Raw genomic sequence first — 23,240 nt, forward strand, 5'->3', positions numbered from 1 at the left:
TCGAGGGAATAGAAGCTTCTACAAGGCATTAGAAGCCCTTTAGGTGGTCATCGCTCACTAGGAAGGCACTTGTGCAGGAATCCCAGTTCTTGACTCCTGGGATCTTGGGCTCTCAGGCAACCGATACTGCTAGCAAAAATCTTAAGAATCTCTGGTGCATGGAGCGCATGTGAACCCACCCACAGTGAAATACAGATAGGGATCATCACATAAAGAAGAAGAGATAGTTATCTGACCTGGAATATAAAACTCATCTAAAAATCTCATCAATTTTAATTAATTCTGTGTCTTAAAGCTGCAGAACTATTATTATTTTATTATTAAATATTTGCTTATGGTAACCCAGGTGGTGGGTGCTTTTCAGACATATAAGAAGGAATGGCTGCTTCCCCAATGAGCTTGCAATGAAAGGACAGATAGACCAGAAGATAGAGGGTATAGGGAAATGGAAACCAACATAACTTTCTCTCTTTTATTAATGTCATAATATACAAGTCAACTAGATTAGCTCCTCCAGAGGATGTGGGCCTTTCATACAGGCGTAAACTGTAGAGGGCAGACGCTTTGTGAATGCATTCAAGAAGGTCATAATCATGCATTGCGCAGCATGGAAGAAAGCACGGAGGTGTTTATGTGAGAAGCTAAGAAATGACTGGTAAAGGGTGAGAACCTGGGCTGAGTAGAAGGGGTGAAGGGTGATACAAAATGAGGCAAACTCAGATAAATAGGAAAGGGCAGAGTTACACTAAAATTTGAAGGTGATGACTGAATGAGAAGTAACCTTTTATTTCTCTTGAATTCCTGAAGGTAGTTAATGCTTTAATCAAAGAACTACATTTGCCAAAAGGTACAAGTAAACCCATGGTAGTTCAGTGAGGCTAAGCCCAATAGTCAGCAATTCCTCTGGCAGTGTTTGCAGTTTGTGGCCATGAGTCTGGGAACTTTAGAAAATAATAGAGAACCTGCCAAAATGTATTCACTTTGAGAAATTTTCTACATATAATTTACATGTTACAAATGAAATAAAACAATCTAATGTTTTATTGGCCACACAGAGGTCAACCTACTTGATTAGCATGCCACTGTATTTGAATAATCATAGTAAAACATCATTAAAAGATATGTATGTGATGATCAGTTCTCTAGGCCAATGAAGTCTTTTGAAAGTTCTGCTATTAAACTTCAGGAAGTTTATTTCTCTCTTTGTTTTTTTAATCTTCAGATAAACACACATCAACAGTCATGTTTATGTAGAGGCTGAACTAAAAGCAATCTTACGTAGACAGGCAGAGCAATGGAGGTATAAAGAAAGATGTAGGGCCACATGAGAGCAAAGTATTTATGTTTACAGTTCAATTTAGAAATGGAGTATGGGTGTACAAATATTAATTTTATGTGATGCAGTTTTGTCTTTGGAAATGTAACTTACAACTGTGGTTTTGTAATGAATGTTAGTATAATCTGAAACTAAAATTAAAAAACTGTGTTTTTAGATGCCATTTTAAAATGTAACAGCTAACTAAGACTGTGATGCTACAAAGCGTTTACTCACATGAATAGAACCACTGTTGTCATATGACTAAGGATTTGCAGGATCATGTGCTATTACTATTGGCTTGTTGTTTATTTTAAAAATATGTAGCCGATTTCAAGTTCCTTACATCTCAATAGATCATAAAATAGATGTAGTCAACAATAAGCATATTTATGTGTCTTCCTAAATTCTCTCTACTAATTCACATAATCCCATTTCTTTAGGTGGCTAGTCAAACAGTGGATGCACAGCCAAAACTAAACACTTCCTAACATTTATAGTGTTTATATTTTTAAAACTCCAGTGTGAAGTTTCATTGCAGTTTTTTAAAAACATTACTGGACAAATTCATCCCCACTATAACTCCTTATTTGCATACTATAAAGACAAGATGCAAATGTTTTTAATACTCCCTCAAAGAAACCTAGCCATGTAGTATATTTTACAACTTCCAAAATTATGTGCTGAAGTCATAAGTTTGAACTTCTATTTCAATATCACTCATTTTGAATTTATGTTTATATATGAAATGAACAGTAGAACTGCCTTGATAGGACTACAATTGCAGAAATAATCAATTCTCTGAAATATCACTTGTTCTAAAATGGAACAGCACTTTTGCAGGATTACTTTATCAGAATAATAAAACTGCAATTCTTCCTCAACAAAATGCATTTTTCCCCCATGAACATATAAGGAGACCCAAAGTGCTAAATGATTCTGACTTAATCTTTTTATGAAAATAGTATCTGTTTGACACTATCATGTAATCTATTTGTTTTGAACATTTTAAATTGTGTGTGTTGTTCTTATGAAGAGAAACAATACAAGCAATTTAACATGTTCAAGACAAATAGATTACATAACATCAAGATACTATTTTCCATTGCTGTTTAAATATACTGTTTATATTTTTAAACTCAAATTATTAAAAACCTAGAACATGAGAACGGCCAGACTGGGTCAGACCAAAGCTCCATCTAGCCCAATATCCTGTCTTCCAACAGTGACCAATGCCAGATGCCCAAGAGGGAATGAACAGAACAAGTAATCATCAAGTGATCCATCCCCCGTCATCCATTCCCAGCTTCCGGCAAACAGAGGTTAGGGACACCATCCCTGCCCATCCTGGCTAATAGCCATTGATGGACCTATCCTCCATGAATTTAGTTCTTTTTTGAACCTGTTATAGTCTTGGCCTTCATAACATCCTCTGGCAAAGAGTTCCACAGGTTGACTTAGCATTGTGTGAAGAAATACTTCCTTTTGTTTGTTTTAAATCTGCTGCCATTAATTTCATTTGGTGACCCCTAGTTCTTGTGTTATAATAAGGAGTAAATAACAACACTTCCTTATCTATCTTCTCCACACCAGTCATGGTTTTATAGACCTCTATCATATCCCCCCATAGTCATCTCTTTTCCAATCTGAAAAGTCCCAGTCTTATTAATCTCTCCTCAGATGGAAGCCGTTTCATACCACTAATAATTTTTGTTGCCCTTTTCTGAACCTTTTCCAATTCCAATATATCTTTTTTGAGATGGGGCAACAACATCTGCATGCAGTATTCAAGATGTGGGCGTACCAAGGATTTATATAGAGGCAATATATTTTCTGTCTTGTTATCTATCCCTTTCCTAATGATGCCCAACATTCTGTTCGCTTTTTTGACTGCTGCTGCACATGGAGTGGATGTTTTCAGAGAACTATCCACAATGACTCCAAGATCTCAGACCCTATCATTCATATGTATAGTTGGGATTATATTTTCCAATGTACATTACTTTACAGTAACTCCTCACTTAACATTGTAGTTATGTTTCTGAAAAATGCAACTTTAAGCGAAACGATGTTAAGAGAATCCAATTTCTCCATAATAATTAATGTAAATAAGGGGGTTAGGTTCCAGGGAAATGTTTTTCACCAGACAAATATATATATATATATATATATAAATATAAATATATATATAGACACACACACACACACACACACACACACACACACACACACACACACACAGAGTATAAATTTTAAACAATTTAATACTGGTCACAGTGATGATGATTGTGAAGCTTGGTTGAGCTGGAGGAGTCAGAAGGTGGGATATTTCCCTTACTGCTAAATGATGAACTAGCAATTGGCTGACCCCTCAAGGGTTAACTCTCTCACTCTACAAGGCGGCAGGAATGGAGGGAGATATGCACATTTCTCCTTTAAGTACACTGCCTTGTTAATTAGATCAGCTTGCTGAGACCAAAGCTGGTGCAAGCTCCCTCCGTCCTGAGCACTGGTGTGTCCCCCCTGCTCTATGAAAGATGGGGTAAGCGGGGTGCAGGAGCACGGGGGAGGGGGACACCCTGACATTAGCCCCCCTCTTCCTTCCCTCCCCCCTGCACAGCAAGCAGGAGTCTTGGGGGGCAGCTCCAAGGCAGAGGACAGGGAACTTAGGGGAGCAGGGAGCTGATAGGGGGAGCTGATGGGGGGCTGCCAGTCTACCCTGGTTCCAAGCTCCCTCCAGCTAGCTGCAATGGGCTGCTCTTCCTGCAAGCCGTAGACAAAGCAGGCGGCTGCCAAAAGACGTTAGAAGGGAGTATTGCACAACTTTAAATGAGCATGTTCCTTAATTGATCAGCAAGATAACAACAAAACAACGTTAACCGGAACGACTTTAAGTGAGGCGTTACTGTACATTTATCAATATTGAATTTCATCTGCCATTTTTGTTGCCAAGTCACCCAGTTTTGAGAGATCCTTTTGTAGCTCTTCGCAGTCTGCCTGGGACTTAACTATCTTGAGTAGTTTTGTATCATCTGCAAATTTTGCCACCTCACTGTTTACACCCTTTTCCAGATCATTTATGAACATGTTGAATAGGACTGGTCCCAGTATAGACTCCTGTGGGACACCACTATTTACCTCTCTCCATTCTGAAAACTGGCCATTTATTCCTAGCCTTTGTTTCCTATCTTTAAACCAATTATCAGTCCCTGAGAGGACCTTCCCTCATATCCCATGACAGCTTACTTTGCTTAAGAGCCTTTGGTGAGGGACCTTGTCAAAGGCTTTCTGAAAATCTAAGTACACTATATCCACTGGATCCCCCTTGTCCACATGCCTGTTGATCCCCTCAAAGAATTCTAGTAGATTGGTGAGGCATGATTTCCCTTTACAAAAACCATGTTGACTCTTCTCTAACAAATGTTCATCTATGTGTATGACAATTTTGTTCTTTACTATAGTTTCAACCAGTTTGCTCTGCACTGAAGTCAGGCTTACTGGCCTGTAATTGCCGGGATCACCTCTGGAGCCCTTTTTAAAAATTGGTGTCACATTAGCTATTCTCCAGTCATTTGCTACAGAAGCTGATTTAAATGATAGGTTACAAACTACAGTTAGTAGTTCTGCAATTTCACATTTGAGTTCCTTCAGAACTCTTGGGTGAATACTATCTGGTCCTGGTGAATTATTACTGTTTATCAATTTGTTCCAAAACCTCCTCTAATGACACCTCAATCTGGGACAGTTCCTCAGTTTTGTCACCTAAAAAGAATGGCTCAGGTTTGGGAATCTCCCTCACATCCTCAGCCGTGAAGACCGATGCAAAGAATTCATTTAGTTTCTCCACAATGGCCTTATCATCCTTGAGTGGTCCTTTAGCATCTCGATCGTCCAGTGGCCCCACCGGTTGTTTAGCAGGCTGCCTGCTTCTGATGTACTTAGAAATTTTTTTGCTATTATTTTTTGAGTCTTTGGCTAGCTGTTCTTCAAATACTTTTTTGACCTTCCTAATTATATTTTTATACTTCACTTGCCAGACTTTATGCTCCTTTCTATTTTCCACACTACGATTTAACTTCCACTTTTTAAAGGATGCCTTTTTGCCTCTTACTGCTTCTTTTACTTTGTTGTTTATCCATGATGGCACTTTTTTGGTTCTCTTACTATGTTTTTTAATTTGGGTTACACATTTAAGTTGAGCCTCTATTATGGTGTCTTTAAAAAGTTTCCATGCAGCCTGCAGGGATTTCACTTCTGGCACTGTACCTTTTAATTTCTGTTTAACTAACCTCCTCATTTTTATGTCATTCCCCTTTCTGAAATTAAATGCTACAGTGTTGTGCTTATATGGATTTCTTCCCTGCCACACGGATGTTAAATTTTATTATATTATGGTCACTACTACCAAACGGTCCAGCTATATTCACCTCTTAGACCACATCCTGTGTTCCACTTAGGGGAACACAGGATCTGGAATTGCCTCTCCTCTTGTGGGTTCCAGGACTAGTTGCTCCAAGAAACAGTCATTTAAGGTGTCAAGAAACTTTATCTCTGCATCCCATCTTGAGGTGACATGTACCCAGTCAATACTGAGATAGTTGAAATCCCCCATTATTATTGAGTTTTTTATTTTAATAGCCTCTCTAATCAGCCTGAGCATTTCATAGTCACTATAACCACCCTGGTCAGGTGGTCAGTAATATATCCCTACTGCTATATTCCTATTATTAGAGCATGGAATTACTATCCATAGAGACTCTATGGCACAGTTTGGTTCATTTAAGATTTTTACTTCATTTGATTCTATGCTTTCTTTCACATATAGTGCCACTCCCTCACCAGCATGACCTGTTCTGTCCTTCCGATATATTTTGTACCCTGGTTTTACTGTGTTCCACTGATTATCCTCATTCCACCAAGTTTCTGTGATGCCTATTATATCGCTACCCCCATTTAATGTGAGGCACTCTAGTTCACCCATCTTATTATTTAGACTTCTAGCATTGGTATATAAGCACTTTAAAAACTTGTCACTTTTTAGCTGTCTGCTAATGTAATTGAATGGGACTTTTTTTTTTTTTTTTCATTTGACTGCTTCTCATCAGATCCTATCTGTATTTTATCATCTTCCATCCTCTCCTCCTTACTAGGACATAGAGAATCTCCATTAAAAGACCCTCCCCTAAGGGATGTCTCTGTCCAAACCACGTGCTCCTCTGCACCTGACGGCTTTCCCCCAGCCCTTAGTTTAAAAACTGCTCCACGATCTTTTTTTAAATCATAATAGACCAAAATCATTATTGTAAGGCAATCTAGCCAGTTGAAAGAGGATAAGATGAAAAATACAATAATTTGAATTACAATTCTAAAAGATGTTATCCTCATTGTACTATGAAAATGTTGATGACAAACAAAGTGTTAATTACAGGGAGTCCCTGGTATATGTCAGGGTTGTGTTCCTGAAAAGGGCGACAAATACCGAAACGACGGATACAGGGAAATTTTTCCCCATAAGAAATAATTGCCCGCCCCGCCTCTTCCTGACCCCCCCTCTCGACCCCCACCCTGCCTCTTCCCACCCAGTCCCGCCCCCTCCTCTGAGCACGCCCCATCCCTGCTCCTTCCCCTCCCTCCCAGCAACTCCTGAATGCCGGGGGAAGCACCCAAAGAAAAGCCATGCAAAAGGTGAAGCGACGGAGATGCAGCTACGGACCGATGTGAATTGGAACACATTCTCCTATTGATGAGCGATGGATATGCGAAATGACAGATAAAGTGGAGACATATACCGGGGACCCCAAATTTAATAGATATCTATTTCTAAAATGCCCATCAGTGTAGTACCTGGGCACTCTGGGAACAATCTCAGTTTAGGAGCCTAAAATAAGATACCTAAAAATTAAGCACCTAAAATACCCATTTTAGGTGCTTTAGTATTGGCTGGATCACTTAAGTCCCTATTTGAGCATCAACCTATGAATGTTACCATCATCATTATAGTTTATTTAGGGGACTCAATCAGTGCTTGGGTGCTGAAACCTGTTATTCTGGTATGTAAATTTAAGTGCCCCCTTTTGAGAAGCTATGTAATAGACCACAATAGCTTTGGTCTACCTTAACTTGACAGACCATATTACAAATTAATTACAACACAGGGTATATTACTGGACTACTAGTGAATGCCTTGGGTGTATTTAAACCCTCTGCTTTCCACTACTGAAGAAGTGAACCAACAATCATCTAACGCAAATCACACTATAACTTAGTTATTAGAGAATGTTGAAAAACTGAAGAAAAATGAACAGTTTGGTATATTTATTAATGCACAATTATGGCATTTTCATTACTGATCATTCAATTTTGACGTTGCAGTTTTAACTTATGCACTCATCGAGAAACTGAAAATTATAGTCTTCCCTACAATTATAACGTGGCCATATTGGCTAAATTTACGGCTCATACTATTGGTGGAGCTGGCAGCACCACCTATTAACATTGCCTGGCACTTCCCATTATAAGGCCCTATTTTCAGTTGCTTATAACTTTGTTAAACTAACTTCTTGAGCTGAAATTTTCCATGTTGGGGTGTCTATTTTAGGCTGAAATCCCCCCCAAATTTCAGCCAAAATGCTTCAAATGTTTCCGAGAATGAGGCTAGGGACAAAAACAACAAGGAGTCCGGTGGCACCTTAAAGATTAACAGATTTATTTGGGCATAAGCTCCTGTGGGTAAAAAACCCACTTCTTCAGACGCATCAGGTTGCACCTGAAGAAGTGGGTTTTTTACCCATGAAAGCTTATGCCTAAATAAATATGTTAGTCTTTAAGGTGCCACTGGACTCCTTGTTGTTTTTGTGGATACAGATTAACATGGTTACCCCCGATACTTGACACCACGCTAGGGACAAATACATTGTTTTGCCCATGTTAAAAAATTTTGGCTATCCTTTTTTTTTTTAAACCTCTCATGCCCCCATACTTTGGAGCAGGAACTAGAAATTTGACAGGGGGTGTCCTTTGTGTCAGGGGTGTCTTTTGCTGTCCCTGTGAAAATCCACTCAAATTTGGTGAAGTTATAAGCCTTTGAAAAACTGCAGAGTACACATGCTAGTTTAACAGCTAAAATCTCAGAAGAGTTCATCCACATTGGGCATGCTCCAGCCTGGGGCCAAGCAAGACTTTCCCTGAAATTGCTGCTCTGGGTGCAAGTCCCAGCAATGGAACTGAAATCAGGGAGACTGTCTTTCCTGTGCTCTAAATGTCTCCCTGGTAGGCTCAGGCAGTGTGGAGGAGGGAAATGACTGATTCAAATGTAGCGGGGACAAGAGAAAGACCTTTGAAAGCAGAAGAGTAGACTGGGACAAGGAGCCTAGAGTAGGTGGAACACTGGGACTGGAACACTGGGACCGGATGCTGACAGTGGAAGGAGATTGGGACTGGGAGTCCGGAAGGGAAGACTAGGACTGGACCGCTGAGGAGCCTGGGATGGAGTGAGGAACGAGAGGTGACAAGGAGACATGTTGGGGGAAACTGGGCAGAAAGAGTCAAGCTTGGAGGGGGGAGATGGCAGAAGGGTTTGTGACCAGTACAGCACACTCCCCTCCAGGGCCTGCAATGGAACACAAGATTCCTGAGTCTCACTCTTCCATTGCTGTCAGAAAATATTTGTGAAACCCATGGACAAAGTGTATCATCCTTCTCTAGTATTGATTGATAGAGGTCTGTGCAGTTGATCTAAAGGTTCCAACTCTGCTGATGAACCATGTGGGTGTCAATATGATGTCACATGATGGAATTTCTGTTTTTTCAATTTGTTTTTTTTTAAAAAGCCTAGGAAATTATACACAAAAACTTGATTAAAAGAACATTACGGTTCTAAAGTCAAGTACTGAAAAGCAACAACTGCCTAATTAAGGCACCTGTGCAACCTTAATTTGGCCTTTTGTATATGAATTATGATACAGTCTTTAATTACAAGATCATTTAATATTTTCTGCACAGGACTCCTGCCTCATTTGTTGGACAGAATGGATCTGCTCTGGGAATGAATTGGGGCTGTGTAGTGAAGGAGACCGTTGTCTGTAGGACCCCTGCCTCATTTGTTGCAAAAGCTGGAATGTATGTAGTGAATGAGACAGTGGATTGCAGGAAGAGAAAAGATGATCTCATGATTAAGGCAGTTGAATACTGCCTTGGGGAACTAGATTCTATCCCTACTTGTAACACACAGTGCCTACGTGATGCTGGGCTAGTCACTAAAACCAAACTTGTATGTTCCTCATTTTGTGGGTGCCTGACTTGAGACTCTGGAGTCTGATTTGCAGAAATGTCAAGCACTCACAGCTGCAACTGAAGTCAATGAGATTGAGTTTTTAACTTACACAGTGCTATACAATGCCAAGGACTTTGAAAAACCTGGTTCTAGACATCTCAGAATGGGTACCCAAAATGAGGGGACACTTTTGACCTTAATCTCTCTGTGCCTCAGCTTTCAATCTGTAAAATGGGGATAATAATACTCCATCTCACAGGAATGTTGTGAAAATAAATTAATGTTTGTGAACCAATCAGATACTGTTGTGATGAGCATCATAGAAAAAAAACAATGAGAAATAAAAATTCTGTCTTCAGACTAGGTTTTGAATAGTGTGTAGTAAACAAGGCATGGGGCCACTTATTGAACAATGAAGAGGAAACAAAATATTGAAGAACCACTTATTAAGCGTGCACTGAAAGAGATAGTCCTATGGAAAAAATAACATGATCATGTAATATATAGATTGTATCATAATGCATATGCACAAGGGAACCGAATTAAGAATGCACAGGCAACCTTAATTCTGGCATTTCCTAACTTTTGAGTGCTTGATTTTGCAATGTTTCAGAGTGGTAACTGTGTTAGTCTGTAACAGCAAAAACAACAAGGAGTTCTTGTGGCACCTTAGAGACTAACAAATTTATTTGGGCATGCTCGGGGGTCGCATAATTATGTTAATTTAACATGGATTTTTTGTGTGTTCCATATATATAAGTATTAATGATAACACCATAGATAGTAATACAAACTGCTACATTCATGAAAAGGGGTAAGCTGAGTCATGGTTGTTATGCGAACTGTAACTTTGAATTTCCTGACATTTGTATAACCACAGCATTTCACCAATGCACATTTTTGCATTTAATATTCTCTAATATTTCCATATGTACAAATATTGAGCCAGATTCAGCAAGGTCTCTACTTTTAACTGATTTTTTCATAAGATCTTTAAAGCTGTTCATTGAGTCATTTTCCTAGTGGAGAAATTTTGCTTCAGGGACAACTAATGGCAAATAACTGAAATGTTGTCAAAGGCATTTTTATGTTTGCAGCATGCACTCGTACAAAAAACCCAGAGACATGTTTCAGGATGGTGCGGAAAGGATAGCATTTTTAACTGGCATCAGCAATATTGCTCATGAAATACCGCTCTACCAGAGAACAAGAAAAGCTTACACCTTAAAAGGCGTTAAATACAAGTACAGCAGAAACCCTTTTAAGTTTCATTATCCGGCTCTCTCTATTAACCGAACCACCAGTGCACACACAAGAATATGGGAAATTGACATCATCTGCATGGCAACACTGTAACCATCCCATCTTTTCAGCCTTGTAAAATGACTGCGATTACTAAGCGAAATCTCATAATACTATCATTGGATGCTAAAATAGAGATTATTAATAAAATAAATAAAGGACAGTCACTGGCAAAAAATAGCCCAAGATTATAACATTGGAAAAAGCACAGTATCACAAACTGTCAGATTTTCCCCAGCCATTATAAGTGTGAGTGTTGCTGTATTTACCATTGTCCTATATACAATACTGTATGTTAATTTAATACTTTATGCATATTACATATTGTTATTGTTGTTAGTTGTTACCATGAGTCTTGGGGTTGCTGCAACTTAAAATGATCATGTCTGCATTTTTAAAAACTGGCACTATTTATCAATAATGGTTTGTGTACGCTGTAAAGAAGGGGGCTATGTTTTAATGCTTGAGTTTATCCTTTCTGCATTTTTAGGAACTGGTATTCTTTACTAGAAGTAATGGTTCATGTAAGCTGTAAATAAAGAAGGCGGCTTTTCCGGGAGGGGTCAGCTAGTTTAAAAGCAACTCTGCATCTTAAAACAAAATATAGAAAACTCTTTGCCCATTCTCCTAATTATCTGAATTTTTGATTATCCGATCTAACTGGAACCAGGGCCAGATAGGATAAACAGGGCTCTACTGTAATTATTTGATTCCTTTAAGTCTGTATTTGTTGTTTTGAAGACAAGAATTATAAGCCTATAGTACTTCAAATTCCTGTTCAGATACAAGCCAACAGATTGTCATTGTGACAGCAAGTAAACAATAGCACACTACAACCCTGCCAATTTCTGTATCTTTTTATAGCTGTCTAGGTCTTCTTCCCCTAAACTCAATTTACTTCTCCTCTTTTCTTCCATATTTTTTCCGTCTTCTCATATTTTACATCTCTCAAAATCTCTCCCCTAGTTTTGTAAAATCTTAAATAAAGTCCAAAAAAAAAAAAAAACCCCACATAAAACCAACTAGTTCAAATATACATCATTTGTTATATTGTATAATAAAAGCTTTGCATATGGCAGCCAGTCTGGTTAAACTAAACGTAGCTGGGATTAAGGAATTCTGAAAAGCTTGCCAGCAATGACAAAATATACTGAACTAATCTGAAGTAACCCTTTCCATACCAACGTGGTGCTGTGTGGAAAAAAAAATGCTTGTCACAAAGTCATATAGTATTTGTTCAAAATACTTTTGACTTAGTAAAATGCAATGAATGATTTTAGGTGTAAGTTTCAAATCTACATTTGAAAATTCATATGGGTGTGCTGGCATTTTCAAAGATTGCTGGTGTATCAGAAAATGAATACATACAACTCCCCAAATTACAAAGTTATAAAATTGCAAAATCCATAACCTGCATAAAATCAGGAATTCAGAAACTAGGCGCTCTATTTCTGCAGATCTTCTAAGCTCCTCAGGATTGAAGCTAGGATCCTTTGTTCCTCCTAATAATTGTAAAGCATCTCCTTCTTGTGTGGACGTCTGCAGGAGTCTAGCTTCAGCCCTGCAGAGCTGAGGTGCTCCACAGGAATGGTGCATTAGTCAGTGCAGTCCAGAGTTTTGGATCATCAGATTTCAGAAAAAACAGTATTGCGGTATATATCATATTGTTCTCTCTTCCTCTTTCCCCCAGGACACATAGACAGACAGACATGCAGTAAAATGAAGTGGCAAATTATCTGGATATAAAACGCACTAGAATAGTTAGAAGCTGCTACTGTGTTTTTATGCTACCATCGTCCACTCTTCCCCTGTAAGAAAACTGAGCCTAAATTGTCACATGTGCTGCCACAGGTTTCAGAAGCTTACTGTTGTAGTATCAGAAAGATATGCATTCCATATATGTTGCAGGTTAATAACTAACAATCTAATCCTGAAATCCTGATACAGTCAAGGATACTTCTGGGAGTCAAATGAGAGTTTCTTGGTAAGCAAGAGAGCTTCATGATTTTAATTAATTTGTAAATGAATAAGCATCTGCTTACTTTCTGTTCCTCTTCCTGGCTCGGTTGTAGGCTTCCAGACCTTCTGTTAGTGTCTTCAACTTCTCGGGCTCCACCTGAGTAAAGGTATGAACATCAAACTACATTACCCAGACAGTCAATTATTAAACACTACTTTTACTTTACTGCTGGACATGCAGTTGTTTAGGCTATGGAGCCTAATTTTCACTGCATCCACAAAACATTTCTGTTCCCTACCAAAAGAAGAAAAGAAATATTTTTACAATTCCTCTTTATGCTCATACCAATAGCAATAAAAATGCAAAAAGTAAAACCATGGCACAGTCCTAAAATATTAGAATTAGGGACTAAAATTAGAATGTTACTTAAAAAATATAATCCTGTTTTCTTTATACCATAAACAATATAAACACTGTCTTTGCCAGAGGATGTTGTGAAGGCCAAGTCTATAATAGGGTTAAAAAAAGAACTAGATAAAATCATGGAGGATAGGTCCATCGGTGGCTATTAGCCAGGATGGGCAAGGATGGTGTCCTTAGCCTTTGTTTGCCAGAAGCTGGGAATGGGCAACAGGGGATGCATCACTTGATGATTCCCTGTTCTGTTCATTCCCTCTGGGACACCTGGCATTGGCCACTATTGGAAGACAGGATACTGGGCTAGATGGACCTTCGGTCTGACCCAGTATGGCCATTCTTACGTTTTTACTGTTGTCAAAGTCTCACAGATCCTAATTCTGACTGCACACACATTTAACTCTTATTGAAGTTAGCTGTGCTTCATAACAACCTTTTATGTACTCTGTTATTACAATATAATATATTTTTAATATGTGCCATCAACCTTTAAAAAAAAAAAACGGTTACCTACCTTTTGTAACTGTTGTTCTAAGAGATGTGTTGCTCATATCCATTCCATTCTAGGTGTGTGCGTGCCCACGTGCACAGTTGTCAGAGATTTTTGCCTTTGCCATATCCGTAGTGTTGGCTGTGGCACCCTCTTGAGTGGCGCATTCATGCATTGGTATATTAGGCGCCGCCGGCCCTGCACCCTCTCAGTTCCTTCTTGCTAGCAATTCCGACAGAGGGGGAAGAGGGTGGGTAATGGAATGGACATGAGCAACACATCTTGAAGAACAAGTTACTAAAGGTAGATAACTGTTTTTTCTTCTTTGAGTGCTTGCTCATGTCAATTCCATTCTAGGTGACTCAAAAGCAGCATCCATGGAGGTGGGCTCAGAGTTTATGGTCATTTGCAGCTTGCAATACTGCTCTACCAAAGCCAGCATCATCTTGGGCCTGCTGGGTAACTGTGTAACGCGATGTAAATGTGTGGACAAACCAACAGGTGGCAGCATAGCACATATCATTGTGCTCTGGCTGAATGGGCAATTACAATAGCCGGAGGAAGCACCGTGGCCTGGTCATAGCAGCAGCGGATACAGGCAGTAATCCAAGACGAGATTCTCTGAGTCGACACTGGACGACCTTTCATCCTGTTGGCCACTGCGACTAACAACTGTGTCGCCTTACGAAAAGGCTTAATCCTCTCAATGTGGAAGTCTAACGCCCTTCTGATGTCCAGAGAATTCAACCTGTGCTACTCCTCCGACTTATGAGGTTTAGGGAAGAAGACAGGTAAGACTATGTTCTGGCTCCTATAAAACTGTGAAACAACCTTGTGTAGTAAGGCCAGGTGTGGTCGGAATTGGACCTTGTCCTTGTAAAACACTATGTAGGACGACTTTGAGGTAAGTGCCCTAATCTCGGAGACCCAGCGGGCAGATGTTATTGCAACCAAGAAAGCGACCTTCGAGGAGAGGTGGAGAAGGGAGCATGAAGCCAGAGGCTTGAAGGGGGGCCCCATGATCCACGACAGCACAAGATTCAGGTCCCATGGAGCAACAGGGACCCTGATGTGAGGGTAGAGGCGTTTGAGGCCCTTGAGGAACCTGGCAGTCATGTCCTGGGCAAAAACCGACCTGCCCTCGAGCGGGGGATAGAAGGTCGAAACAGCAGCCAAGTGGACCTTAAAAGATGAAAGGGAAAAACCCTGGAAGTTAAGATGCTGGAGATAATCCAGGATTAACTGCAGTGAGGCCTCCTCAGGTTGAATACCTTCATCTGAAGTCCAGCATGTAAACCGTTTCCATTTGCCCAGGTAGGTCGCTCTGGTAGAGGGTTTTCTGCTGCCCAGTAGGACCTGCTGAACACTGTCCGAACACTCCCGCTCATCCGCATTCAACCATGCAACAGTCAGGCCGTCAGGTTCGGATGCAGCAGTCTGCCATGGTTCTGAGACAACAGGTCCGGCAAGAGTAGTAGCTGTAACAGGGCGGCCATTGAGAGGTCCAGCAGCATGCTGAACCAGTGCTGGTGCTGCCAAGCCGGTGCTATGAGGATTATCTTTCTCTGTCCTGCTTGATCTTCACAAGGATTCTGTAGATTAATGGCACTGGAGGGCAGGCATACATAAGGGGTCCCGACGACAGGAGTAGAAAAGTGTCCAACAGGGAGTCTCTGTCAATCCCTCGAATCGAACAGAAAGCGTGGCACTTCCTGTTCTGCCTGGATGCAAACAAGTCCACCCAGGGAATCCCCCACCTCTGGAAGATTAGGCTGACCACTTCTGGATGGTGACCACTCATGGCGAGATGAGAAAGTCCTGTGATGCGATCTGCCAAAGTGTTCCTGGCCCTGGGGAGGTGTGCGGCCACAACACACAGACGTTCCAGAGCCTGAGAGCTGCTTGGCCAAGGGCAAAGGACCGGGCACTGCCTTACTTGTTGATATAGAACACTGCGGCAGTATTGTCCATCCAGACTTGAACCACCCTGCCTTTTATATGAGGCAGGAAAGCTTGACAGGCCAACCAGACCGCTCTGAGCTCTCTGAAGTTTATGTGTAAGGAGCAATCGTGACCCAACCAATGTCTTTGCATGCCAAGATCACTTAGAGGGGCTCTCCACCCCAGATCCGAAGCATCGGAGATCAGGGTAACCGATGGGGATGGAGCTGCGAAGGGGACTTCCTCCAGCAGTGATGCGGGGTCCAGCATATGCTTTTAGTATGTGTGACCATGCTTTTTAGTCTCTCTCTCTCTCACACACACACACACACACACACACACAATCCCGCCAGTCGATGTTTATAGTTACCAGACCGGAGTCTGGATGAATTTAGTGGCCAGCCAGATTGGTTGCAAAGGGGAGCCGGGCTCCGTCGGTCGCGATCCAATGCTCCTGGAGTAGTGGCAAGGCAAACCCAAATCCCTATGGCAAAGCAACTTGTTTTTATAGTTTTTGTTGTTGTTGAAATTTATTAATTTTGCTATGTCAGTTTATGACCAGTTACTCCTTAATTGGTGTTATTTTTTGATGTTAATATTCCAAAACACCTTTGAGAGGGTCATTCTGTCCCAGATTTGATTTAATTAATTATCTTTGGGGTGCCAGCCTCTACCTCAGGGTCATCAATCTGCCCTTCCTCAATCATGGATGCGCATTGATGGTTTTTTGGCGTTAATAAGTTTTGATAAGTGTTTTTGCTGTTTTTTGTGTGGACCATTTGATTAATAATGGCCTTTACACCTTATTTTTTTTAAATGCATGCATTTTTTATTCACACAAAAAATGTTTTACAAAAATCTTTAAAAGTACAAACAGCAATATTTTATATCAAACAAAATAACATTGTAAATTAAACCTTGCTAAATTTTATAACCAAAACAATTCAGATTAAGGCCCAGGCCTTCAACGTTCCTTTAATTTACTTAACATAAATACAATACAAAATTCTGTCTCTTACTAACTAAACCTTAAAACAAAAAACTAAAAAAGCCCAATTTGTAATGCCTATAAAAAACAAAATCCCATAGTCCCAAAGGGTAATTTCTTTCTGCTATTTAAAAAAAATGGCTAACAAAATAAAACCAAATCATACATTAATTCTCATAGTACAATTATAAAATCCTGCTCCTACACTTCAACTTTCTGAAATGTTGGTTGAGGCAACGCAGGTCCAGGATGGGTCTTAGGTCCCCTTTTGCTTTCGGGATTAGGAAATATTGGGAGTAGAATCCATTTCCCCTCCAATCCTGAGGGACCTCCTCTACCGCCCGCAGCCTTAGGTTTTCCACCTCCTGAGCAATGAGTTGCTTGTGAGAAGGGTCCCTGAAGAGGGATGAGGGAGGGAGGGGCAGTTGTGAACTGTAGGTTGTAGCCCACGGATACTGTGTTGAGCACCCAACGGTCTGATGTTACTCGCGACCATGCCAACTGGAAGGGGTGCTAGCAGTTGAGGAAAGAATAGGAGGGTGGATCCAGGTACTTGATTGGGGCGCCATCCTTAGGTGCAGCTTCAAAACTCCTGCCTCTGGCCCCCGTGATGTTTCAAAAGGCCAGGTTGAGTCGGTGAGGGAGAGGACAAAGGGCGTCATCGCTTAAATCCTTTGTCTTTGTCCTTTCTCCTGCAGGCACCCTGCCAGGAAGAGCCCCAGGACTTAGGAGGAGAAGGCGGAGGAGGCCAGAACTGCTTTCGGGCCTGCTGCGAAGTATGGAGGCCCAGCAATCGCAGGGTGGTCCAGGAGTCTTTAAGGCCATGCTGCCTTGCATCCATGAGCTCAGAGAAGAGCCTCACAAACTCAAACAAGAGGTCCTGGATCGTGGCCTGCATCTCTTGGGATAACCCTGAAGATTGTAGCCAAGAGCTGTGCCTCATGGCCACCTCCGAGGCAACCACTCTGGTGACCGAGTCTCTAGGATCCCAGGCCACCTGGAAGGCACCCTTTGCCACCGCTCTGCCCTCTTCCAGGATCATGGTGAACTAGTGGGCCAGGTTCTGTGGAAGGGCCTCCCTGAACTTGCCCGGGGAGACCCATAAATTAAAATTGTACCTGCCCAACAAGGCTTGGTGGTTGGACACCTGAAATTGTAGACTGGACATAGAATAATTCTTTCTGCCAAAGAGGTCTAGTTGTTTGGCATCTTTATTTTTCAGTGTGCCACTCACCTGTCCCTCTCATTAACTGCGGACACAACCAGTGACCCTGCTGGTGTGTGTGTGTAGAGGTATTCGAATCCCTTTGTGGGGACGTAATACTTCTTTTCCGCCCTTTTGGATGTGGGTGGAATTGAAGCTGGGGTCTGTCAGAGCATTTTAGCAATCTTTAGGACCCCTGGGTGGACAGGCAGCGTGATTCGGGCTGGGATGGAGGATGGTATGACGTCAAACAGGTCATCTGATTGCTCTGCCAACTCCTCAATTTCGAGGTTTAAGTTGGCAGCCACCTTTTTAAGAAGAGCCTGATGCTCCTTAAAGTTGTCAGGAGGACTGCCAGCCTGGGAGGTCCACGCCACCACTTTGTCCGTTGACGAAGACGATGAGGCCATCGCAGGGGGATGGGCGGGTTCCTTTTTGGGGATAGTTCCTTGGGCATTGGCACCTGTTGTGCTGCCCCGCGATGGATTCCGCACCATGTTCTGAACCTGGTGCCAGCAGTGCTGGGGGTTTGTCCAAGGTGGCCAGGGAAGAGTGGTGGGAATATGGAACCGGCATCATTGGTACTCCCTAAGGGTTCCAACACGGCCATTGAGCTGGCCACTGGCCCTGCTGCCATGCCGCCGCAATGCTGGTCTTGCAGGCTGATGGGGATTCGTACTCTTTTGATGATGGGCTGAACCCTGGCTCCAATTTGGACCAGCCCCGCTCTGGTGACCCTGGTGGGGCTGTGGAGAGGACCTGCGTCTGCCAAGTAACCCTTGTCAGTGATCCATGTCTAGAGGGAGGGGATTGCCATCTACCCTCATCCGGTACCGGGGCAGTGGAGATCAGTGCCATGATGGTGGACGGGAACGGATGCCTAGGAGACTGCCTAAGCGATACAGATCTGCACCAAGGAGATCGTAGGTGGGAGGCTGGCTTGTGCTGGGAATGAGGGGACCAATACCTTGATTCTGGCATTCTGTGCCTTGGGAAGGAGACCGCAGTGCTGGGGACCAGGGCCTTCTAGCTGGCAACCAAGGTTGCGGGACTAGGGTCCTAGGCCATGGGGACAGGGACAAACGCCTGTGATCCAGGCACTGATGGTGCTCCCCTGCCCTTTGGGGAGGTCCCATGGCTGGCTTGCCCTTGGATTGCAGGGCCATAGCCACGTTCAGGGCCTGGCAAGGCATCTGCAGTGCCAACAGGCCCACCCAGCCTTTGGCCGCCTGGGCTGTCTCGGGCAATGAAGCTCCCTGTCAGAGCCGGGATTCCCTACGGCTCCTGGGATTTGGAGGTGGATCCCTGGCTGGGCTAGGGGGTCCGACCATAGCGGTACTCCTCTCTAGCTCCAGGATGGGCACGTGACCTGAACTAGGTCCTTTGCCCAGAGCTCCCTTCCCCTCCATGGATGGTGCCGAGAAACCCTTCTTCTGCCGCTTCTTGGGCACCGGTGGTGGGGAACGGTGCCGGAAGGATTGCGGTGCTGGTGGGGTGCTCCGCACTGATGCTGAAGTGCTGGGAGCAGAGTCTGGAGAGGAGGGCTCCGACGCCGGGTGAAGCATGGCCTCTATCAGGAGGGCTTTCAGGCAGATGTCCCTCTCCTTCCTGATTCTGGGATGAAAGTTACATGGGATTCCCCCAAGCACTTCAAATAGCTGCTGTGAGGGTCACTGATAGGCACTGGCCTGTTGCATGACGAACCTGGCTTGAAGCCCGGGGAACGGGGCATGCCCCGCTCCAGGGTGACGTCTCAGCCATGACTAACTACTATAACAACAATTAACACTTACTTAAATTGATTAAGTACCTAAGAACTATATACAAAGGGAATAACAACGGGCACTTAACGCTCTTGCAATGCAAGACAAGGTGCTCTAACCTACCATCATGGGCAGTAAGAAGGACCTGAGAAGGCATAGGGCGGGCAGCCTAATATACTGATGTATGAGTGCGGCACTCAAGAGGATGCTGCAGTCGAGCCTACAGATACCACTAAGGCAAAAATCTCTGACGACTGTGCACGTGGGTGCGCGCATACCTAGAATGGACTCGACATGAGCAAGCACTCGAAGAATTTTATATTACTTCATAATCTAATATATTTAAACTTAAATTTAAGTCCCTAAGGCCCAATTTCAGAAAAGTAGTTAAGCACATGTTCAAGTCTACCCCTATTTAACAAATCACTTAAACATGTGCTTAATTTTAAGGATATGCTTAAGTCCCTTTAAAGTCAATGGAACTTAAGGGCTTTGCTGAATCAGGTGCTAAAAGAATAATAATGAAAAAAAATATCTGCACTACTGCACATACAACTCTCATTAAAATGAACTGAAATTATGTATTCATATCCACTACTGAATTTAAGCCACTGGACATAAAAATTGGTACCACTTCACAGGTACTAACAATTATTGAAATAAAATAATACTAACACGAATACTACCACTACTACTAATTTTCTAGAGCTGCACATTTTCAAATGATATTAAAACATTAACCATCTAACCTTCAGTTCTGATTAGCAAAATAGCTTTGAGCTCAGTTTAAATTACAAAAGCACATTTAAAACATGATTTTTAAAAATCTAACATTCATTTTCTTATCTTTATTAATAGTTTTATGTTTGTATTTCTTAATTTTTATCGGTGCCTCACTTAACAAGAGCTTTTTGTAAAGTTTGTTGAATTAATGATAAATATAAAGATTTTATGAATGCATAAAGCATAATAAATCATTAAACAGAAATTAAGCACTGATATGAATGACATGAAAGATCTTGAATAAATTTGTTCTGAAAATTCAAAATTTCCCTCCTAAAACAACTTAACTGAATCACTAAAATTATTTAAATGCACTATGAAGCTGATTTTCCGGAGTGCTAAGTTGAAGTTAATGGACGTTGCAAGGTTCTCACCACCATAAAGCCAAATGTGATATATTTTTAATCCAAGTATAACATTTCTTAAGCTTATATATCTAAAAATGAAATCTGGGGATATAGCAGATCCAGAACTTGACAAAATAAGAGCCATTATGGTGAGGTCTGCACATGGGGATCTCATTTCCATGAAGCAAGACTAAATTGTACAATAGGCTAGACTTTGGGCACTTACAAATAATTAAACAAAAAACCCCTCAGGTTGCTTTTTCTTTTACTATAAGACTAATGTTCCATCAGGAAATTGCTCAAGAGAATTTATTTCACAATCTAACTTTATAATAGTATAAATTTCTATATAAACACACATAAATTCCTTAATTTTAGTTTGAAACATCAAAGAACTAACTCTCTGGAGCTGTGAGCAAAAATATTTCTAAGGATGCGCTAATGCAAAAGGCATAAAACAGTTACTCGTGAAAAAACAGCTCCAGCAACACCAAAGGGGTTAAATTTAAGTACTATATTTATAATGCTTAAAATTTTAATAATGCTAATGGAAACAATGTTACTAAATATGACGTTAACTGGAGATCAAATTAACCATTTCAATCTTAATTTTATAAGACATTTGAAGAATTGCTATCTAAAAAAATCTGGCATTTTTCAGATTTAACAGAATTACCGGGTAAAATTGTATTTTGTCTGAGCCTTCATCTCCTAAAACTTTACTAAATTATAGAGGAAAGAATGGATGCTGAGAGATATAGTATTTGTACCGAGGATATATGAAATAGTTTGGTATACACAACCTTCTGAGAACTGTATACCTTATGTCTCCCAGTATAAATGTAAACTACTTTAATGGCAAGCTATTTTATTATTAAGCACTATTATTCAGTTTAGTGATTTACCTGAACATGTATTGAATAGTAAAAGATCTTGTACTAAACAGTTAATTGGAATAAACTCCTTAGTGAGGGAGTTTCTTCCTGGTAAATATTAAAATGTGAAATCTATTAGCGTTTACTTTTCGGAAGAACAGTTAATATCAACATATAGTCAACTTAATTGGTATGAAAGAAAAAGTTATGTTTAGTGAGGAAAGAAAGTTATTAGTGTCAGATACCTTTACCTTGAAATAACCATTTACATTAGTAAACAATATGTACTGAGAAATCACATCTATTAACTTCAGTTGGAGCTGGGAGAGCTCAGCCCCTCTAAAAATCAAGCATTGTACACATCTGTGGGAAAATATTTATGATAGCATAACAGCAGATCAAACAGTTTTGTACAAAGCTTTTACGATGATCAGTAAACTGAATTTCCTAGAAAGTTCCAATAAATAGCATTTAAAAACCTCTGCTCTTTGAGACTGCAAACATTTCACTGTCAAATACTTATTAGCAAAGAACTTGAAAGTAATCTGAAACAGAATAAATTACGGTAGTATTTAAGCAATAAGACATTTAAGACAGGTTGATTATTATCCTGGTATGTTGGCATAGACTATTACACAGTAATTCAAATTTTGAAACACTTTGTTGGATTCTATTTTTTTTATGCCAGATGACATTAAATCTGGCCCACTCCAATTAACTATTTGGTTGATTACATCCTGCCTTAGTCAAACTCAGGTCAGAAACACGAATCTAGAGCCTAGAGAGACAAGGTGGGTGAGGGTAATGTCTTTTATTGGACCAACTTCTGTTAGTGAGAGAGATAAGCTTTTGAGCTTGTCTAGAGCCTAAGCAGCTGAGAGTCCTAACACAGTAAACCATCTTCATCCTGTAGTAACGTCAATATCAAATTCAATTCTGGATTTCTTCAAATCACTACCATAGGGCTAGCTATTGTTTACACCCGGTCTTTTAGGTGGAAAGTGGGTGATTTTCTACATTCAAACAAGTTTTAGATCCCATGAGCTGTTTTGTTTTTACCATCCTGTTCTGAAAATCATCCTTCCTGTTTAGGTCTGGAAGCACTCACTTTGACATTCTTCATCACTGCCCTTTAACTATTTAGTGAAAACCACACCCTCCTGTCACTGGCTGTGCATGCAGCTTACACCATGCTCCTGGCCTAATTGGGTTTGAGAGAAAAAGACAGAATTGAGAATCAAACTCTGCCCTGCCCCAGTGCAGGAACTGTATTAGCAGTGGCTCACTGGGATGGTACTGTAATCTTTTTTTTAAAAGACCTAATTCAATATTCCACGCCCATCCCGCCTCCCCAAGCTCTAGAAGGAACCTTCCACTATGCAAATCATCATATGATAGAATAATGGTGTGTGAGCCTGGCCAGCACAATAGTTCTTTCCAGAACAATGAATTTCCTGTGTATGAGAATTACCTATTCTGGCAGTTGTGTCAGTAACCTCATATTGCAAAGCAGCTTCTTGCTGCCTTAGTGATAAGATGTTACTCATCAGGCATAAAGAAAAGTTCTAAATTGTATATTCAAG

General features: G+C 41.1%; 1 protein-coding gene across 7 annotated transcripts in view; it reads right to left on the reverse strand.

Annotated features, from left to right (window-relative positions):
• The window catches only part of MBD5 (methyl-CpG binding domain protein 5), a 231,140-nt gene that overhangs the window by 11,769 nt on the left and 196,131 nt on the right, over positions 1-23,240 (reverse strand). For 6 of the 7 annotated variants that reach the window (XM_054044519.1, XM_054044518.1, XM_054044520.1 and 3 more), the window contains one exon: positions 12,932-13,005. In XM_054044519.1, the coding sequence (XP_053900494.1) occupies positions 12,932-13,005 (74 nt within the window). Of the gene's footprint in view, positions 1-12,927; positions 13,006-23,240 lie in introns of those variants that run through there. The other variant, XM_054044521.1, reaches the window with a different exon arrangement.

Source organism: Malaclemys terrapin, chromosome 11, assembly GCF_027887155.1.
Source record: "Malaclemys terrapin pileata isolate rMalTer1 chromosome 11, rMalTer1.hap1, whole genome shotgun sequence".
Lineage (NCBI taxonomy): Eukaryota > Metazoa > Chordata > Testudines > Emydidae > Malaclemys > Malaclemys terrapin.